Here is a 20326-nt window from a genome sequence, read left to right on the forward strand (position 1 = left end):
TACAAAGGTATGTACTTAGAATCAGAATGTCAGTTACTTAAAATCATAGTAGTCCCACAGCCCAACATTTCATGCAGCTACTTCATTAGCATTAGAACTAATCCAGTTAATGCTATTTCACTTCAGATGTGCTACTTGTTTTAATTCCAGCAATTCTGACGATGCAACACTAAAGAAACTGAGAACTTTACATTTTCTTCTATCTTTTATGGATTAATTTGCTTTTCTGATTTCCTATTTAATGTTTCATCTTGCCTGCCAAAAATTAATGCTTTGTTCTATTAGCAACTAATAGATTAAATTTCCATTATTTAGAGGATGCTTATAGTGTGAATATAGTTTGTACCCAGTCATGAATCCATAGCAGGTTTCTTCCTTCCTTTTTTGCTTCTCTCTTTGTTCTGAGCTGTGCATAAATACAGTTTCTCTAATAAGGTATTCCTCAGCAGTCTTCGTGCTGATTCCACGGACTTTAATTTCCTAACTTTTCCCTCCAGGCTGTTCCTAATTAATACCCTAATTTTTGAAGTTATTTAGGTTTAGTAGCACAATGATACTTCTCGGTGTGATCAGCTCTATAAGAACATAGTAGCTCCAACAAGCATTATTATTGGTTGTTCAACTCATTTAATTTTTCTCATCAGTTTCCCAATAATGGCCAGAAGATACTGCAATATGAATTATTTTTCTTATTGACAAACAAGTTCTATTAGCCTGACACAGACCACGTTCACAGGCGGTGGCTAGAGTGGTTCTGTCAAGTCATACTGGCTAATAATCTTGAGTTGTGGAGTGGCTTTGCTTTGGTAGTCCTACACACATGAACACATGTAGATGACTTCTAATGAGTCAGACCATTGGTCTATCAAGATCAGTACTGTCTGTTCTGACTGGCAATGACTCTCCGGGGTCCCAGGCAGATGTCTTCCCAATCGCCTACTACCTTATCCTTTTAACTGGAGAAGCTAGGGATTGAACCTAGAACCTTATGCATGAAAACCAGGGGCTCTACCATTAAACCATAGTCCCTCCCCAAGGCTAGTCCTAGGCTAGCTTTGTTGCTGTTCACTAGAGAACATGGTTGGGCTTGTTTCCTTAAATTATGTTCACCTATCTTGATATACTGTATCTTGTTGGTTCCTAATCTCAGTGTGTGGAAAGTTACATTGTATAAACTGACTGAGGTGCAGTGGGTGAAATCTATATGATTTTGCTTCCCAACCCTGCACTTCCTGCATTATGCAGGGGGTTGGACTAGATGACCCTGGTGGTCCCTTCCAACTCTACGATTCTATGATTTTACGACTTCTTAAACAATAAAATAAGGTTGTGGATTATCAGCCATAACTTTAGTGTCACAGTCAAAATTATTCCGAGCCTCAACCTTTTTTCTATACCTTGTGCTTGTACATTATAAACTAGGGTTGCCAACATACAGGTGGGGCCCAGAGTTCTCCCAGTATTACAATTGATCCCCAGACTACAGGTCAGTTCCCCTGGAGAAAATGGCTGCTTTGAAGGGGGGGGACTCTATGGCACTGTACCCTGATGAAGTCTTTCCCCTCCCAAAACCCTGACTTCCCCAGTCTCCATCCCAAAAATCTCCAGGTATTTCCAATCTAGAGCTGGCAACCCCATTATGAACACACGGTGCTGTGTCATCCTATATTTAGAGTATTGGTCCATCTGTAAATAAGTATCTTATTTACTTACTTCATTTATAGTTTGTTTTTCTTATCGTGACCCATTTTTACCTGGAGATACCAGGGATTGAACCCGGTACCTTCTGCATGCAAAGCGTCTTTTCTATCACTGAAGTATATTTCCTGCCTTCCTCGTCACAGCTTAAAAGGGCTATGAGCCTCCCACCCCTCTTCAGAATCCCGTGATTCTTTATTTTCATTCATTCAACAGCTTTTATCCCACCTTTCTCCCTATGAGACCTGAGAAGGTATAAAAATAATTTTAAAATAATTACAAACAAAAAACAAATCAACCAGCCAATATGGACAGCCCTCATTATCATCTGACAAAAGCCCCTCTGATAATTCAACCATTCTTTTAAATAATTCTGTCTTGCGCTGCCTTCGGAGCATGGAGTTAGTGCCTTTAAAGTCCATTTGACCTGTGCATGCTGGCACGATGCTGCCAACCATAACCAAACATGAGGACAAGCACATGGGACTGACGGGCAAGCAAAGCAGGAATAAGTTCCCTCTTCAGAATTGGTTTTCCAGTATACAGTAGCATACATGAAAGAGGGACATCAAGGAGAAGAGTTGGTTTTTATATGCCGACTTTCTCTACCACTTAAGGGAGACTCAAACCAGCTTACAATCACCTTCCCTTCCCCTCCCCACAACAGACATCCTGTGAGGTAGGTGGGGCTGAGAGAGAGTGACTTGCCCAAGGTCACCCAGCTGGCTTCACGTGTAGGAGCGGGGAAACAAATCCAGTTCACCAGATTAGCCTCCGCCGCTCATGTGGAGGAGTGGGGAACCAAACCCGGTTCTCCAGATGAGCATATGTCATTTTGCACAAGCAGTTCTATACTTAATTCTCAATCCAAATATTCTCCAAATGAAATAACTCAGATCTACTAATTTCAGTCGCTGAGTCCAACAATACTAAAACACCAGAGGGGTTTTAGTTAGGGCATTAAAAAGTACTCTTTAACCAAGCATCATGTACTTACCTCAGCATATGTAGATGGTACTTCATCGCTGTCATTCATTATCTCCCCTGTGTCTGGTGAGATGCCTCTGCCTTTCACTTGGAAGTGTGTTTTAATCATATAGCCATCCGCAGAACCCTGAATTCAGAGAAAAATATCTTTATTTAAGAAATTTTAACATATGCTACTAAAATTCACCAGAAATAGCAGTAACTTATCAAATAAAATATTTAACAGGGCAATCTTAAACATAACAACACCATTCTAAGCCCACTGACTTCAATGGACTGAACAGGGTGTAACTCTGCTTAGGATGGCACTATAAATCTTGGAGGCTTTTCCAGTGATGTTCCACTGTTATATAGTTCTTGACATAGATAGGCTATGATCATAAGTGCAATTCACCAATATTATTAAGTATTGTGAAACTGTCTGCAAATCTTCAGCAATATTTGCTACCTGCCCCCAACAGCTGGTGTGAAAAACCCGGGCCATCAATCCTATTAACCTTGAAAATGCTCAAGCTTCCAAACTGCACAGAGACCCTGTTACATTGAGCACATCTACAACTTATTAAAAGTTATGGTGGTAGATACAGATCAATCATCCCTGGCCTGTTTTATCGAATTCTCCAAGACAGGAAACCTCACAAAACAATTAGCAAGATTCAAGATTTTAACTGAATATTTCTAGAGATATCCGGTATGTTCCCAGTCGTTTAGCAGCTCCAGTTAATTATTTCAAAAGTACATTTTGTAGAGGCCAGACTCTGAATGAATGAGATGCTTCTATAAAATTAAGCATCGGAATTTAACTGAAGAGGAATAAATGGCAGAAATACACTATATTTCAGTTTTAAGAGCAATGAGTAGGCAAGATATACAATTGTTTGATAGAAGTAAATAGATACTGTACTGTGCTGAGTAAAACTATTTTCATTATCTGACAGCCAACTTTCTTCCAAGATCAAAATAAAAAAGCTAGACTTTTTATGATTAAAGCAATAGTCTGCACAACTAATTGGAATCAAAGTTTTGTAACAAAAATGTTCATGGACATTTGAATTTTTTCTAATAACCTATAATTGGACACACAAAACCAGTAATCTTGTAAGGATGGAGAGAAATTTGTTTTGTTAAAAGATAAAAAAAATCTCCTATCATTTTGTACATATGTATATGTTTATGTATAAATACGTACAGGAGAAATGACCATGAATATAAATTAACAGACTTCAATAAGTGAAATGTAAAGAAAGACAAACTTTCAAATACAGGAAAAATAAAGTATGGTTCCATTGTTTAAATCTTAGCTGATGACCTACTTTTGAGTTAGGTGCAGATGGCAAACCTGTAAACAGTGACAATAAGACGCGAGTGAGCAATAGTAATTTCAACAGAAGCATGTGATAAGAAGAAAAAGGATGTATCCTTTCCATATGCCATTGAAAATGGGACTGAAAATTTACCATCTGCAAAACAGGAGAATGTGAAGTAGCACTTTCTAAAATTAAACATTAAAAGCAAGCAGACCCAAGAAACTCATACTCAAAAGCCCTACAAGAACCAGAGAACAGCTTTCTTACATTTAAAAATGTGAAATCTGACAGAAAGATAGAAAAATATTTCACATCACCGCGTAGACCACTGGAGTTTTCAAGAACTGCAGAAACACGCTACTGTAACAGTACATTTCATGTGAGATGCAATTTAAAAGCCAAGAGAAAAAATAATGCAAAACAACAGATCTTTTCATAAGAACTGTCTTTCAGATGTCAAATTTATTTTCACATGGATATAACTGCACTGATACAGGAAATAACATATCTTTTATAACTACTGGTTTGGAGGAGAGTGAGGCCTAGTTCACACATACAGGAGAATCAAGAAGTAAGGAGGTGGTAAAATGTATTATACCACACAGAGTCACAAAGCACTTTATTCCCCTCTTCTGGTGGATTCCAGATTTTATTGTTCCTCTGCATTAAAAAAAGAAGAAGAAAGAAACCTTGATGTAAACAGAAAACCAGCTTAGCAGGAAGAAACATTCTAAACCCTCTGTTTGCTTGCTGTGTTGATTTTCTATTTGAAAGGAGTTTTTAACATAGGGCAGCAATTTAAAAAGTTATCCCCTCCGACTCTTAACCCATGTCTGCAAACGGTGTAGTCCATTCTACCATCTCAGAACACTGAAACCTCATTGACACTTCATTCGCATGTGGGTGCAAACAAGGCTCAAGTCTGCATTCACACACAATTGCCCTCCATCCTGTCTCTCCCTCAAGGAATGTGTGAGCTGTGATCTCTGCAACAGCATCACCACCTTGTGCAACTGCCCAACTCATGCAGTTTCTTGGGTGAGGGTGAACATGCAAATAAAGACAGCTGCACAATCAGAGACTAGTCACCTTACAGGTACTTGAGATGCTAGGCAACTAGAGAGCCAGCATGGTGTAGTGGTTAACAGCCATTGTTTGGAGCAGTGGACTTTAATATGGAGAACCGGGTTTGAGTCCCAACTCCACCACATGAGCGGCAGACGCTAATCTGGTGAACTGGGTTGGTTTCCCCACTCCTCCACATGAAGCCAGCTGAGTGAGCTTAGCCCCACCTCTCTTAGCCCCACCTACCTCACAGGGTGTCGTTGTGGGGAGGGGAAGGGAAGGTGATTGTAAACCAGCTTTATTCTTCCTTAAGTGGTAGAGAAAGTCAGCATATAAAAACCAACTCTTCTTCTGCCAAGGGATAAACCAGGGCAAAAATGGACAAGAGTGGAGGGGGAAATGGAAGGGGACAACATAGTGACAGGAAGATTCTCATACAGTTGATTGATTGAAGGAGCACTTCAGTAGATCTCAAGCAAAGGGCTGGCTGCAGACCACTGATAAATATTTTTAATCTCTCCCTGTTAGCTTTAAAATGTAAAATGAGATTGGGTGACATCCAACCATCCAGGCATGGAGGTTTGCCGATGTTCCTGCAGACTCTTCTGATTCCTGGAAAGACCACTCCTAGGGTTACAGGATCCATGCAGAGAAACAGCCATGAGGCTGGGTGAGCTGGAGGGAGGAGGGACAAGCAGAACTGTGCTTCGGGAAGAGGGAGGAAGAGCTATTTGAATGTTGTGAGCCACCCCGAGCCCTGTGACCCAGGGGAAAGGAGGGATATAAGTCTAAAATAAAGTAAAAAGTAAAGAGATGTCCAGTAAATGGTGCAATGAATACAGACAGGAACAATAGTGTAAAGCATAGGCCACAGCTAATGAATGCTCTAATTTTTCTTCTCTGTTCCCAGGTGGCTTTGTCCCACTTTTCTTTCTCTGTGCCCCTGCCTCCTCCATCCCTCTTGTACGTCATTCCTGCATCCCCTTAAAATACTTTTGACATCTTATCCACACATACCCCTCTATGCCCTAGCCCCATTTTCTACTACTTTTTTTCCACCACTACCTAGCTGGTCCTTATTAATTTCCCTTCCTCAGCTTTGGATTCCTTCACATGTGCTTTCTCTGTCTCTTCTCACCATGTCCTCTTCACTTCTGCCTGAAGTCTTTTCTGCCTTTTAATCTTAAACTCCTAGCTTCCCCCACCCACCCACATACCCTCTTTCTTTATATCATGTTGGCAGAAACCATACCACCATTATATGAGCGCCTTAGTACACAACACTTGTGTCTGCCTTATTCTTTGTAAATGTTTTAGGACTGTTCCTAGATGTGCATCTGGTCTCATCTTTGGAAGAACTCAACTAAGGAGTGTGATCAGACATAACCAACTTGTGCTAGCCAATTCATGGAGCCATCATTTTAACTGGTAGTGGCTGAAAGTGCTGGCAGGTCGCAGCCGATTTAGGGCAACCCTGTAGGCAAGAGACAAACAGAAGAGGTTTGCCATTGCCTTTCTCTACATGGCAACTCTAATCTTCCTTGGTGGTCTCCCATCCAAATACTAACCAGGAACAACCCTGCTTAGCTTCCGAGGTTTGATAAGATCAGGCTAGCCTGGGTCTTCCAGGTCAAGGTATCGTTTTAACTACCTTCTAATTGTGTGTGTGTAAAGTGCCGTCAAGTCACAGCCGACTTATGGCGACCCCTTTTTTGGGGTTTTCATGGCAAGAGACAGAGGTGGTTTGCTAGTGCCTTCCTCTGCACAGCAACCCTGGTATTCCTTGGTGGTCTCCCATCCAAATACTAACCAGGGCTGACCCTGCTTAGCTTCTGAGATCTGATGAGATCAGGCTAGCCTGGGCCATCCAGGTCAGGGCTACCAGTGGTTTATATGGTAGTTAGAGACACTGAGGGGACTGGTTGCTATGCTTAATTGCCCTGACCCCATTTGCCTGCCAGAGGTCTTACTTTCTGGACTCAAAACATCATCATCTATAATTACAGCATTTTTAAAGAAAAATTAAAATATCTGTATGTGATCTCTATATAATCGTTGTAGCTCTACGTTCCCTGCTAAAAACCTGCCTTGCTTGTTGTATTACTTTTTTGATATATACTGATATATACTTCTTTACTCAACGAGTAATTACATTGCAGAATTCATTTCCAGTAAAGGTAGTGATGGCCATGAGCACAGGTGGCTTTAAAAGGAGGTTAGACAGATGCATAGAGGATAGGTTCATTAATGGCTACCAGCCATTGGTAGTAAGGGGGACCCTATTCAGTTAACCTCTGAAATCCAGTGCTAGTTGGCAACATAAAGGGAATGCCTTGGCCTCTGTTTGTTGACCCCATAGGGCATTCTTAAACCACTGTGTAAAACAGGATGTTGGACTAGACGGACTACTGGTCTGATCTAATGGGATTCTTATGTTCTTACATTTTTTACTCCAGCTTGGTAAGCAATTATCAATGGTAAGAAACAATACGGAGGATAGCCTTCCTGCCCTTGTGAGCCTCTTTTATCAGTATAATGTCACTCCTCTCTTCTCTTAGCTGTATCTTACAGGGCCAAAAAAATGAAAGAAAGAAATGAGTTGACAGAAAGCATGTGGACTGTATAATGTGTAATGAGGCTCAGAGCTCATACAGTGGTGCTGTGATCACTGCCAAAAACACCTTTCCCTTGGTGCTACTGCAGTTTTGTGGTACTCCAGTTCCATCCTTCTCTGCACTACGTAGGTATCTAACGAAGGATAAAACAGGAGTTATGTCTGAAGTGATTCCTCTGGGAAACAACTAATAACCTCTGGAATGAGCAAAGAGCAGCTGTGAACTTTTAAAGTTATTACTGATGAATTTTTAATACTCAGACTCTTGCTGTTTGTGTGTGACACAGCAGAATTGCCTAGGATTGGCATATCAGTCAACTATCTATTATTTGACTGAAGTCAAATATTATGAAATATTCCACGAAGCCAAATGTAGGTAGTAGGGTTGTTATTTTTCCCCCTTTCATTATTGGCAACATTTGTTACAGAGGGAAGCAGAGTGGTCTGCTTATTCCTTTGGCCTGCAGTAGTCACAGGCAAACCTAGCAGCACAGCACAGCTTCTCCTACTAACCACCTGCGACAACTACAGGCATCTCCCAACAGGACAAATTAGCCTGTTACTGACTTTGCACAACTGTTTTTAAAAACTGACTGCTTTTTAAAAAATACTTAGCGCTATTTTTAGTCATTTAGTAACTAAGTTAATTCTAGTATTACAAGGTAAAAGCCAAAGAGAATAACTCTTCAATAAATCCATCACTAACATTGTTAAACCTTATAATAATTTGTCAGGCCATGGAGCAGATGTTGATATGGACTGTCAAAAACTGACACATTGCCACCTTGCTGAAGATATGCAGGTCTGAATCTTGTTTATGCTTAATTGGAAGACCTCCAGAGAATCTGCCCAGTTCCATGATGGAAGAGATATAAATGTAGCTTTTATTGTTTATTTTATGTACTTCATTATTTTTTACAACAGTAGTTACTAATTTTCTTCTTACTTGAAGTATCCAATCTGTTAAGGATTAATTTATTTTCTTGTTGTTCTAAATAAACGATCCTTAAAAATATTTGACCAACGTGTGACTGGTCAAATGACCAAATCTTTTTTTTACTAGTCAAGTGGCCAAGCATAAGCTAGCTCTTACATTTACCAGGAAAAAGCCTACAAAGATATTGACTGGATCTGAATCATAGATTGATTTGATTTAAGAAGCATGTATGGCCCTCCATGGACAAAGCTGATGGGCTGGGGTTTAAACCTTATTAATTAGGGACTCACCCTGCAGAAGGGAAAGAGGAAAGACGAGAACATCTCTGCTTAGCAATATGGGCCTCTTTTGGTTTTTCATTTGTTGGTTTGTAGTCCCTCCACTAAGAGAACACAATACAGCTTTATAGGCCAACCACTACCCTGTGGCTTCCCATCAAGTCAACTCATAAACTGTGATGCAAAATTCCTTCTGTCTGCTACCTTCCTGTTAGTATTAACCTTGCAGGATTACATTTTCTGATTCTCTTTCAAGCAATATATGGATACATATGTTAGACTAAAGGTCCAAAATTAAGGTGCAAGCATGTGTTTCTGCCGAGATTCTGTCGTCACAGAGCTCATTGACAAATGATAACTGGTTGTTCATATGCCACTTAGCAAACATGTCTAATTACTCCAAACTGAAAACACTACGTAATTTAATAACTGCAAATATATTACATGGGCTGGGAAACCGCAAGTTTTCCTGGATGAAGTGAACTACTTGGATCTTTTCCCTTCCAGCTTCAGGCCTGGATGGAACTGAAACAGCTTTGGCCATTCTGGTAGATGAACCGTGGGGGAGATGGATTGGGGAATGTGATCCAACCATGTTGATCCTCTTGAACCTCCCAGTGGATTTCAGTACCATTAACCACAGTATGTTTCTGCACTGCACTTCAGAGTTGGGACTGTGAGGCACCGTTCCATGGGGGGTTCGGTCCTACCTGGAAGGTAGGTATCAGAAGGTGGTGCTGGGTGATTGCTGCCTGGCCTTTGCCCTATGGAGTCCTGCAGGGCTCCAGCTTATCCACCATGCTCTTTACCATCTATATGAAACCACTGGGTGAGTTCATCTGGAGATTTGGGCTGGGCTGCCCAGCTGATCTCAGAGAGCTGCAGGAGCCCTGAACCAATACGTGAAGGCAGTTTTGGGATGGATGAGGGCTGATAAATGGAAAATTAATCCTGACAAGACAGATGTGCTACTGGTGGGTGGAAAGACTGATCCAGGATTTGAGGTGTCTTTTGGACAGGGTTACACTCCCTTGAAGGAGCAGGTCCGCAGCTTGGGGGTGCTACTGGATCCAGGACTACTGCTGGATTGGGAGGTGGAAGTGTTGACTAGGACTGCCTTTTACCATCTTCAACAAGCTGCAGCCTTTCCTGAGAAGAAAAAAGCTGGCTGCTGTGATGCATGCCCTGGTGACATCTAAATTAGATTACTGCAATGCATTGTACATGGGGTGAAAAGTGGCAACTCAAGAGAGGTCCTTATCTGCTGTGGCACCAAAATTATGGAACTCACTCCCTAGGAATATTCCCCCTTAGGGGGAAGTGACCATGTTCTCCTAGAATTCCTTTTGCTTTGGGGGACCAAGGAAGTTCATAGGCATACGTGTTTGTTAGATTTTTGTAGGGAAGATTTTAATAAACTCAGAGACATGGTGAGAATAATTCCATGGGCAAGACTGCTGGAAGGGAAAGGAGCAAGTGAAGGGAGGGCTCTCTTAAAACAAGAGCTCTTGCAAGCTCAAGCCCTCGCTATTCCAACAAGAAGGAAACATGATAAAGGATCCAAGAAGCCAATGTGGATGAACAGAGAACTCCATGATGAGCTAAGGGAGAAAAAGGAAATGTTCAAGAAATGGAGGCATGGACATACCTCTAAAGAAGAGTATCTGCGGGTTCCTAGGCACTGTAGGTCAGCCATCAGAGAGGCCAAAGCTCACAGTGAGCTGATGCTGGCCAGGGAGGCTTGCTACAAGAAAAGCTTATTCAGATATGTGAGGAGCAAATGCAAGGGAAGAGGTCATAGGCCCACTGTTGGGTGAAAATGGGCTCATCTAGAGATGACAGTCTTTCCTGCCTTCTTCTTTAATTGCTGTCCTTGTGTTGTAATAGATCTAGTTTAGTTTTGGTTTTTACTGATTTTATGATGTACTTTTACAATTTTTTGCCTTTAATTGTTAGTCGCCTCTTTCAATGGATAGAAAGGTAGAATATAAATTTTGTAAATAAATGAATAAGTCCATTTTGCATCCCTGCAATGAGACTACCTGGAGCATGTGCCCCTGTCACCCCATAGCAACCATCCTCCTACACGCTAGCACCGCTAAGTAAATTAAACATGTCCCTGACAAATCAGTCTTACAAAATAAAAGTTAAAGAATTGTGTCACATGGCAAGCACCACTGAGAAGAATATCTGTTGAGAGGCAAGAGAAATGCATAGGAGATAATGAACGGTAGCGGCATATTAAGAGCTTATTTCTCAAAGGAAGCGCAAACAAATTGGGGTTTTATTAGCTGTTTCATTAAGTTTTATTTTAGACAAACACACACAGAAAGCATATGTGCAACATCTGATATAAAGAGATTCTATTCAAAACAGTCTCTGTACAAAACCCATTAATGTAGCATTAAATTACTCGACAAGGCTGCAAATTTAACTATAAATTTAACTCTTTGGATAATCCATCATTTCTAACACAATTTATTTCATTTGTTCTGATCTTTAAATCAATGTCTTTCTCATTCCACCACATTAATTCTGTCTTTTAATCAGCATTCCAAATATATGTATCTTTTTTTTAAGTCTATGTGGTTTGTGCCATGGGCTATTTTGGCACTTTGTTGTTACAAGTTTTCACCTGAAACAAATCAACATGGGTAGTTTTTGTCATTAAACATTTGAACACAAAACAGATCACTTTAGAGAAAATTACATTGTTCTTACTTGCTTTTATTGATATGCTATAGTTATGTTTCCACTAAAACACAATGAGCCAAATTCAAAATGTACCTGTGGCAGAGCAAACTACTGCACTTTGACTGCACTTGCAGCTGTACTTTCAATTAGGTGCAATAGCTGCAATCCAAATCTAAGCAGTAAAGCAGGGGAAAAAAACAGGATCTGCCAGGAGGAGGAGGAGAATTGTCATAGTCAGTATGAAGATGGAATATTCCCCACTTAAACACTGGGTGCAAGGGAGAGGAGTTTAGATACTCTTAATTCACACTGAAATAAAAGGATTAACATGCTTAAATTAAACATGGAGTGTGCATGTATGCCCCAAAGATTTCAATCAAACTTAAGTATGCCTAGCATTTATCTGAATTGTACCTACTGTTCCAGCTGCATCCACTAGCTCAACAATGCACAGAAAGCAGAGAGTACGGCATCTCCTTCTGCAACAGTAAACATAGCCTTGGAATTCTGCATTCCAAACAGCTCTGATATTCACCATGGATGTGAGGAAGCTTCCAGAATCATATACTCTTTGGGAATTGGAATCCAACAGCTAAAACTGACTTTTCACTCACACACACACACACATGAATAGTACATATGGCATGTATTCTACTGGGGGATATGCTCAGATTGACAAACCCAAACACCTCTGTAAGATTAAATCTGACCTTTACTAATTCAAATTCTCAAACCTGTCCTATTTCAAAATTCAGAATTACATGTGTTTTTAGAAGTAACAAACTTTGTATTGTCTCAGAGCAGCTACAAGATTAGGCTAGAAAAAGATTTGCTTTAGCACCTATGATGAGTAAGAATCTCTTACAAATGAGCAGGCAGGGTAGCTTTTAATTCAGGAAGAAGGTGTTTTTTCTTTTATTTTTTTATTTATTACATTCCCAGCCCACCCTCCCCGGCCATAACCAGCCTCAGGGCTTTCCTGAGGTTATCCATGCAAAAATGACTACCGCAGAAATATGTGAGCAGATGGGCTAGTAACTTCTGTGAAGTTATTTCCAAAGTTGTACAAGGAGATCTACAAAGACAGCATTGAGCTGTTTAAAGGGGGAAAATGTTCCTATACAATGTTCCTAATTCCTTTAAAAAATTAAAAACTCCCACAGCAAACCCTCAAACTGCTTTTTGAATTCAGAAGAGTTTAAATAAGTTCAGAGGTCCTGTGGCAGAATTTCCACCCAAAAATAGCAACTCAGAGATAATACATTTGAAAGAGACAAAGTATATAAATGTAAAGAGAGTGGAGATAACTGGAAAGAACATTAGAGACGTAGATAACCTAAGGGACAGGCAGGACACCTTGGTTAGAAAATAAAATACAACCAATACCTTTACATTTCTCCACTCCCAACCGTCTCCTATTTGTTGTGAGTGTTTGATAAACTCTGCACAATACTCCTTAAATTTATTCTCTTCCAAAAAGTCCTCCTTGCCATCCAAGTCATGTGACATCTAGGAAGAAAACAAAATATTAGTACTGGCAGATGCAGTGAAATGTAAAGATTACAGATATCCCAAAGGAGGTTCAAGGAAAGCCAAGCCAAGTGACTGACAGAGGGGTGATCAATGATGGCAAACTACTTTGGCAGTTATTACTACTCTAAGCTGCAGTCCTCCCACTTTTGTGTAGGTTGGTAGCCCCTTATGCTAACATTAAGCTCTTCTAAAGGCACAGGTCTCCCTACTTTCAACCTCTACAGCACTAAAACATCTTAATTACTACTCTCTAATTACTTTGTTTTGGGGGAAGGAAGGCGGCATGGCATAGCCCGATCTCATTAGATCTTGGAAATTAAGCAGGGTCAATACTTGGATGGGAGATCACCAAGGAAGGCTCTGCAGAGGAAGGCAATGGCAAACCACCTCTGCTTTTCACGTGCCTTGAAAGCCCCTCACTGGGGTGCCATAGGTTGGCTGTGACTTGAGAACACTTTACCCATACAATTACTTGTTATCTACCTTAGGGAGCACAGTGATTTCACTCAGAGCTGTATCAGGGCTGGAAGGGACACTGCCCCATCCAAGAATTGTCTGGCCCTAGCACCAATCACCTTCTAGGGAGAAAAACAGAAAGATGGTAGCGGGCCACTGTGCCGTCCAATTCTATAGCTTTTAACTCTGAGATCGACTGCATTATGTTGAATGGAGCTTGTCCCCAAGTAAGTGGGGCTAGGAACACAGCCCTGGTCTGACATTGCTCTTCATAAAGTGTTGGGGAGGAGAATCAAGCGGCAAACAGTTAGGAGCTTCAGACCTGCTGCCAGACTCTGAAAACATCATGAGAGGAGTTGTGTTCCCCAATAAGGGGAAAGAGGAGAAGGAATAAAAGCCAGATCCCAGCAACTGAGAAGCTTGAGAGCCCAAGAGAGAACTGAAGAGTGCAGACAAGAGTACAGAGAACAGAGAGCTCTTAAGATTTCTGGCTACTGCCAAAGAACTGAAGTTTGATGTGAAGTTGTTATTAATCTGCAGTATTTTGGGGAAGATTTTATTCTTTTGCAGATTTTATTCTTATTCCAATTAATTCATACATGAATTGGTTGGTAGGGCATGGTCACAGCCTGCTGGTATTTTTTTTCAGAAGGCACTATTTAACTTCCCTTGGGCTGCTTTTCGCCTATATATTAGTGTTATTTAACATTTTATTAGCTATTACTGCATTTTCTCCCACTTTTCCTTCAAGAAACTTGCACTGGCTTACATGGTCTGTATGCCATTTATCCTCACAACAACCCTCTGAAGCAACACATGCAGTTCAAATTATATTTCACTGATCACTGGAAGACTTGAAGATGTTTGTTTCCTACTTGAGCCTTTAATAATGGACAGTTTTTTAAAAAATAATAATAAAGCCTAGATCTCAGCAAGGACCTCCCCAGTCTGCTCCACACTCCCAAATCAGTCCTAGGATACACCAAGAGGACCAAGGGAGCACACATCTAGCACAACAGCATCTCTCCAGCAATCCAAAATCTCAACTTGAAAATAAAAAGCAAACTGGAAAATGGGCAAATTCTGGTTGGAATAGCTAGTTTCCAGTGACAGGTTTTTCTGCTACCCTTACAGAATATTTATAAGGGATTAAGACAGGAAGCCTTCTTTTTTTCTGTCCAGTGCAAGAACAAAAAAGGGTTTTCTATTCATAGCTCATCCAATGCCCACATTATGGCAACATCTGCATGGGAGGAATGGAAGCAGAGGTCACCATCGGGAAAATGATTCACACCCTTTTGGTTTCTGGGCAAATTCAGAAAAATAGGCATCATGTCACCAGAATAGCAGAATGCATAAAGTTTCTAGCAATAAATGGCTGTGCATGTCATGGCTGCCTGCCTCATCTGGTAGGCGCTGGCAGAAACTGATCTGTCAGAACATGATTTTTCGTAGAGCTTTTCCTTTACACAATGGAACAATTAAAAAAGCTACAGCTGAAGGAATCACTTCCAATGTAATCTATACAACCCGTCATACAAAATGAGACTCTCTATCAGGGGGTGCATGATCACCAAACAATATTATTCAACATATAAAAACTGCAAGGTGAATTTGTATTGCCTGAATGCAAATGGAATATTTGATTTAACCACACAGAATACATTATCAGTTGCAGACAGGTTTGTCAAGAAGAGCAAACCTGTTGAACATCTCCTGGCCTTTTATGAGCTTAGTAGTCTTACCAGTGACTCCCTAAGTTTTACCTGACTGCCAGTTCAGTTGTTCTGAGATCATGGCCTGGGACACATCACCTCCCACATGTTAACTCACCACACAGGGAGGGAGGATGGGCACAATTGCTCTGGCTCCACCCCTCCCCTCTTTCAAATGTTGAGTCATCTGCAGAGTGCAACCGCATGGAGGATATGGCCGCATGCACACACCCTCCCTGCGATCAGCAAAGTTCTGAAAGCATTGCATGCCTCAATGTTATATGGTCCTAATATGATGTCTGGGGGCAATGCCTCTGCCCCTGCATTTACCCCGGGAGACTACAAATCCCACAGCTGGGGAAGGTGCCTGTCAGGTTGCAGCAAGGCCTGGCCTTGGCTGAATATACTCAGGAGTCGGCAAGCTTGAAGGAACCCAGTCAGCTCTCAGCAGCAGGCTCAGCGGCACTGGCCTTTTTAGAGGAGGTAGGGCAGGACAGTCAGCTATTTAAAGAAGTCCAGGGGGAATGGTCAGTGAGCTCACCACTCCAAGGCAATCATCCATTGGCCCAGGGGCTTGTCACTCCCCAGGGCTGGATTGGGGAGGGAGGACTGGCTGAGTCCAGGGGTGGCCCTTTGGGAAGCATTTAAAGGGTGTGCCCAGGAGCAGCCAGGGAGGAAGAGCCAGACCCATTCCAAGGCAGCAGGGAATAGGTAAATGGCTGAAAAGTGGGGAAATTGGGTGAATAGGAACCCCCTCCTCTTGATCTATTCTGAGGCTCTATCCTGGGGCACTCACCCAACTAAAAGCAGCCCTGGACTCAGACCTGACGGCAGCAGAACCTGATATATGCTTTTGAGAAAATAAAGTGGACACATGCAAGAAAAAGCAGAGATTATTCCCTACATTCACTGTTTCAATTCACCAGTTGCACCTTGTAAAGTGTACATGCTTGGACCAAAATACCTATGGCTGGGGACTTCCTTGAAGTGTGCAATCATTTGTATAATTTCACAAGAAAGCATTGTGTTTGTTATCTTTATACAAGAAGCCACCAACAAAGTCTTCTGAGACAAAGGTGGACAGGCCATTCAGCTACTGCTATCTATCAGAACTGTGAAGACAATGGATGTTCCAAATTATTTTGCAATAACAATGATATATACAGTAGTGCCACTAGACCTCAAAATGGAAGCAGTCACATTACAAAGCCAATATGCCAAGATCAGTTTCATAGGCTTCGCTCTTCTAATGAAAGATGTGCTGTGTACTCTTGCCCCTGGCAACTTAAGCACTACAGAGCAAGGAAATGCATTTAGGCAGAGCTGTCGAAATTGTAAACATATGTGCATCTACACTGAAAGAAAAGCACAGAAAGCTGCCAATCTTTTTTAGGAATTTTATTTACATTTATGAAATTTATATGTCCTACTTGAGGCAGCAATTATGTGGCAAAGAATGCCAAATATGTCATGACAATGGGACAGAAAATGATGTGGGAAAAGTGGAAAGGATATGGAAGGAAAGGTACACAACTGGAGGATTTCCAAACTAAGAGCAGTCTTGGAGCATGCAGTGAATCTTCTTCACACTTAGAGCTGAAGAGACCTTTTAATAAGGTTCATGACTATGCAGTTTCTGAGAGTGAAGCATGCATTGTCTACTATCTTTCAGCTATGTCTAGTTTCTTTCAGCTATGAACACACTACCAGTATCTGGATCATTCTGAATGAGATATCGGTTATGCCTTTCTTCTACCCACTAATGTCGATCGCTTGTAAAAAGGTCTGTGTCAGCACCACCTTATTTAATGACAAAAGAAAATGGTGTCCTGTCTCTTTGCATTTTTAAATGTGTCCAAGGCACTAGCTTGTGCAATGATGTTTGGTGCATCAACAGCAACATGTGAGGCATTAGTATCTTGCCTCACACACATCTTACAAACCCAGAGACAATCAATGAGGAATGACTGGAAAAACAGTCTCACACTATTTAAGCTAGGATAAAGCACTTACCAAAAAAAACACACTAGCATTTTCCTTACAAAATGTACTAAACATGCAAATTAGTTTTATGAAAAGCACTGGTGATTCCATATGTGATATTTCTTAGACCTTGTGTTACAAACCATCCAACTATCTGGGAAAGAAGAAGTGTGTTGGGCATAGTTCATGTGTTGTAAAATTTTGGGGAAGAAGTCACATGCTCTCCACTGGTAACTTGATGCCACTCACATTAATTATCCTAAAACAATTCATTTCTTGGGCCCCTCCAAAAGAAAATGTGTGACTATGGGCCTGACTTCACTCAACTTTATTCTGCAATAAAAACATGTATGGCTTCTTCTGCTTCAACCTTTAATGCATTCTGCCAGACAGTATATTTTAATCGTCAAAATGAAGCTTGAGAAAACAAGGCACTTTGAGGACAGGAATACTGATATAGAGAAGCCATTGCAATTCTACCTTCATTTTAAACTGAATTATTGATAGTTGAGTCGAACCAAATGTTACCACAATTTTGAGTTACTAGGATCTGAGCAAAAGTATAATAAAACCCATATTTTTGGAAATATGTCAATAATTACTAGGTCCCCCAGTGCAGTGATCAAATGTAAAACTGTAATCAACACTGTGTAGGTAAAAATACTGTAGTTTTCACACACACTTTAAATAGAACCACCTGTTTTTAGCAAATGAGCAGATGCAGACATAACACAGTAACTAGAAGCTGTAACACAATATTGCCTCCTTTTCCATGCATGTGCCATAAGAGCATTACAAAAGTCAAAAAAGAGAAAACTATCCTTTGTTAAAATTACTATTAAGCACACAGGTAAGCGCACTATCAGGTTTTGAACAAGTAATAAAGTGTTTTTTAATAAAGTTTTAAAAGGTTAAATGTTTTATCACTGCTTCTGAGGCCTTGAACTCTGTTCACATTTCAGGGGTGAAGCTGAAAGGAATGACAACAAATGCCATTTGGCAGGTACTAGTTCTTTCCCAATGATTATAAGAAAGCATAGATTTAACAAAGGACCTACGTTTTCCTTTGCTCTGCACTTTGAACCGGGCACTGCCACAACGCCTCGCCACGAAGAGAGGAAGCTGCCCTTCTAAAAAGTGCAAGAGATTTTGGGAAAACTGAAGCTTTTACCAAAATTAAAAAGCGCATTAAAGAGCTCGATTATAACAGCACTACTTTTCGTGCTTGTCGCGTCTGTTCATCCCAGTTCTTCGGAATACCCCCTCCACGTGGTCTGCCTGCCTACACATATTATCTGATAACTCCTCGTCTCTGTAGAGCTTTTTTCTTGGCTAGATTGAATGCTAACCCTTCTATGGTAATGAAGGGCAGAATTCTGAATATACCATACTCAGACAGGATCTGCCCTTACTCCTCTGGCTCTATTGACTCATTAGCCCATGCCCTTTTGGAATGCCACTTTTATGAGGAACTTCGATCGCACTATGTTTCCCCCTTTAATATACAAATCCAATGCCTCTGTGACTGACACAATGCCTTTTTTACTAAGCGATAGGGACCCCAAGGCTACATGGTCAGTGGCAAGATTTGTTTCAGTCCTTATATCCCTCCAACACTAGATAGATGCTGCTCAAGATCAATTGATCAAGGAGCTTCTAAGGGATAAAAGGAAAGGAAAAGGGCAAGAGTCCAGTAGCACCTTAAAGACTAACAAAAATATTATAGCTGTCTCTGAAGAAGTGAGCTGTGGCTCACGAAAGCTCACACCCTGCCAGAAAATATTCTTGTTAGTCTTTAAGGTGCTACTGGACTCTTGCTCTTTTCTACTAGCCTTGCTCAGGTCTTGCAAATTGAAGGCTGTGGCTTCCTTTATTGAGCCCATCCATCTCTTGTTGGGGCTTCCTCGCTATAGCTCAGTCTTTAAGGTGCTACTGGACTCTTGCCCTTTTCTACTACTGCAGACAGACGAACACGGCTACCCACTGTGAATTATCTTCTGAAAAGTGTTCATGAAGACGACCTACGCGCCACAAGCGAGGAAGTACAAAAGGAAAGGCTGCATTATTCCAGACACAGCTACTTCCCCCCCTTTTTGGGGGGGGGGATCACTCCTGCATTTGAAACGCAGCGAGGCTTCGCTGACGAGGGGAGAAACTCAAAAAGGAGAATCCTCTGAAATGCACATTGCAACCGCTCGGGGGAGGGGGATCAGCAGCGTCGGGAATTTGTTTTGTTTGTTCGGTTTGGCCTTGCTGGGTGGTACTTCTGCGTGCGGTCGGGGAGATTAAGAGCCCAGGCAGCGTCAGCCTGGCTGGGCACGCAGCAAAGGAACAGCCCAGGGAACAGGCCCGGGCAAAGGCGGGACACGCCTTTCAACGCGGGCGAGCGCCAGGGCGGGAGTTTCCGAACGGAAAGGGGAAGGCGGGCCCTGTGGCGCATGCGCAGAAGCCTCGTCAAGACGCAGCGCGCCCCAGGGATAGTCTGGAGGGGGGGAGGGGAGGCTCCCCCCTCCCCGGGAAGGAGGCCCAGCCTCTCGGCCTGCTTCCCCGTCTGTTGCTATCGCCTCACTCTCAGAACACCCCCTCAGCCCTCCCCCGCCTCTCACCTTCGCCTCCCGCCAATTTCAGAGAGAGACGCAGAGCTGACTCCGTCCCCTCCCCCTCTACGAGAAAGGGGAAGGTGAGCCCTGTGGCGCATGCGCAGAAGCCTCGTTTGGGATTTCCTCATCCCTCCCCCGCCTCACCTCCTCCCGCCAATTTCAGAGAGAGACGCAGAGCCGACTCCGTCCCCCTCCCCCTCTACGGGAATGGCTCCGCGCGGAAAGGGGAAGGTGAGCCCCGTGGCGCATGCGCAGAAGCCTCGTTTGGGATTTACTCCTCCCCCCCCCATCCCTTGGGCTCCGAGAGCGGTTCCAGGACGCTGAGCCTCGAGAGCGCATGTGCCAAACTGAGCGCGCGCGCGAGGGAGAGAGCAGAGCATAACCTTGGGGGGCGGAGGGGGGGGGTGATGCATTGTCCTTGCTAGCTCCTGTTCAGAAATGAGGTCCCTTCCCCCCCAA

The 20326-nt window shown here is 42.1% G+C and overlaps 1 protein-coding gene across 1 annotated transcript in view; it reads right to left on the reverse strand.

The window, feature by feature from the left end:
• ATG10 (autophagy related 10) overlaps positions 1 to 19942 on the reverse strand; it is a 128919-nt gene extending 108977 nt beyond the window's left edge. The window contains exons 1-3 of the mRNA XM_056848731.1: positions 19874 to 19942; positions 12967 to 13089; positions 2696 to 2812 (exon numbers count right to left, since the gene is read on the reverse strand). Coding sequence (XP_056704709.1) covers positions 2696 to 2812; positions 12967 to 13089 — 240 coding nt within the window. The 5' untranslated portion in view covers positions 19874 to 19942. The remainder of the gene's footprint in view (positions 1 to 2695; positions 2813 to 12966; positions 13090 to 19873) is intronic.
• Between the last annotated feature and the right edge of the window lie 384 nt (positions 19943 to 20326).

This window comes from Euleptes europaea, chromosome 4 (genome assembly GCF_029931775.1).
Source record: "Euleptes europaea isolate rEulEur1 chromosome 4, rEulEur1.hap1, whole genome shotgun sequence".
In the NCBI taxonomy this organism is placed as follows: Eukaryota; Metazoa; Chordata; class Lepidosauria; order Squamata; family Sphaerodactylidae; genus Euleptes; species Euleptes europaea.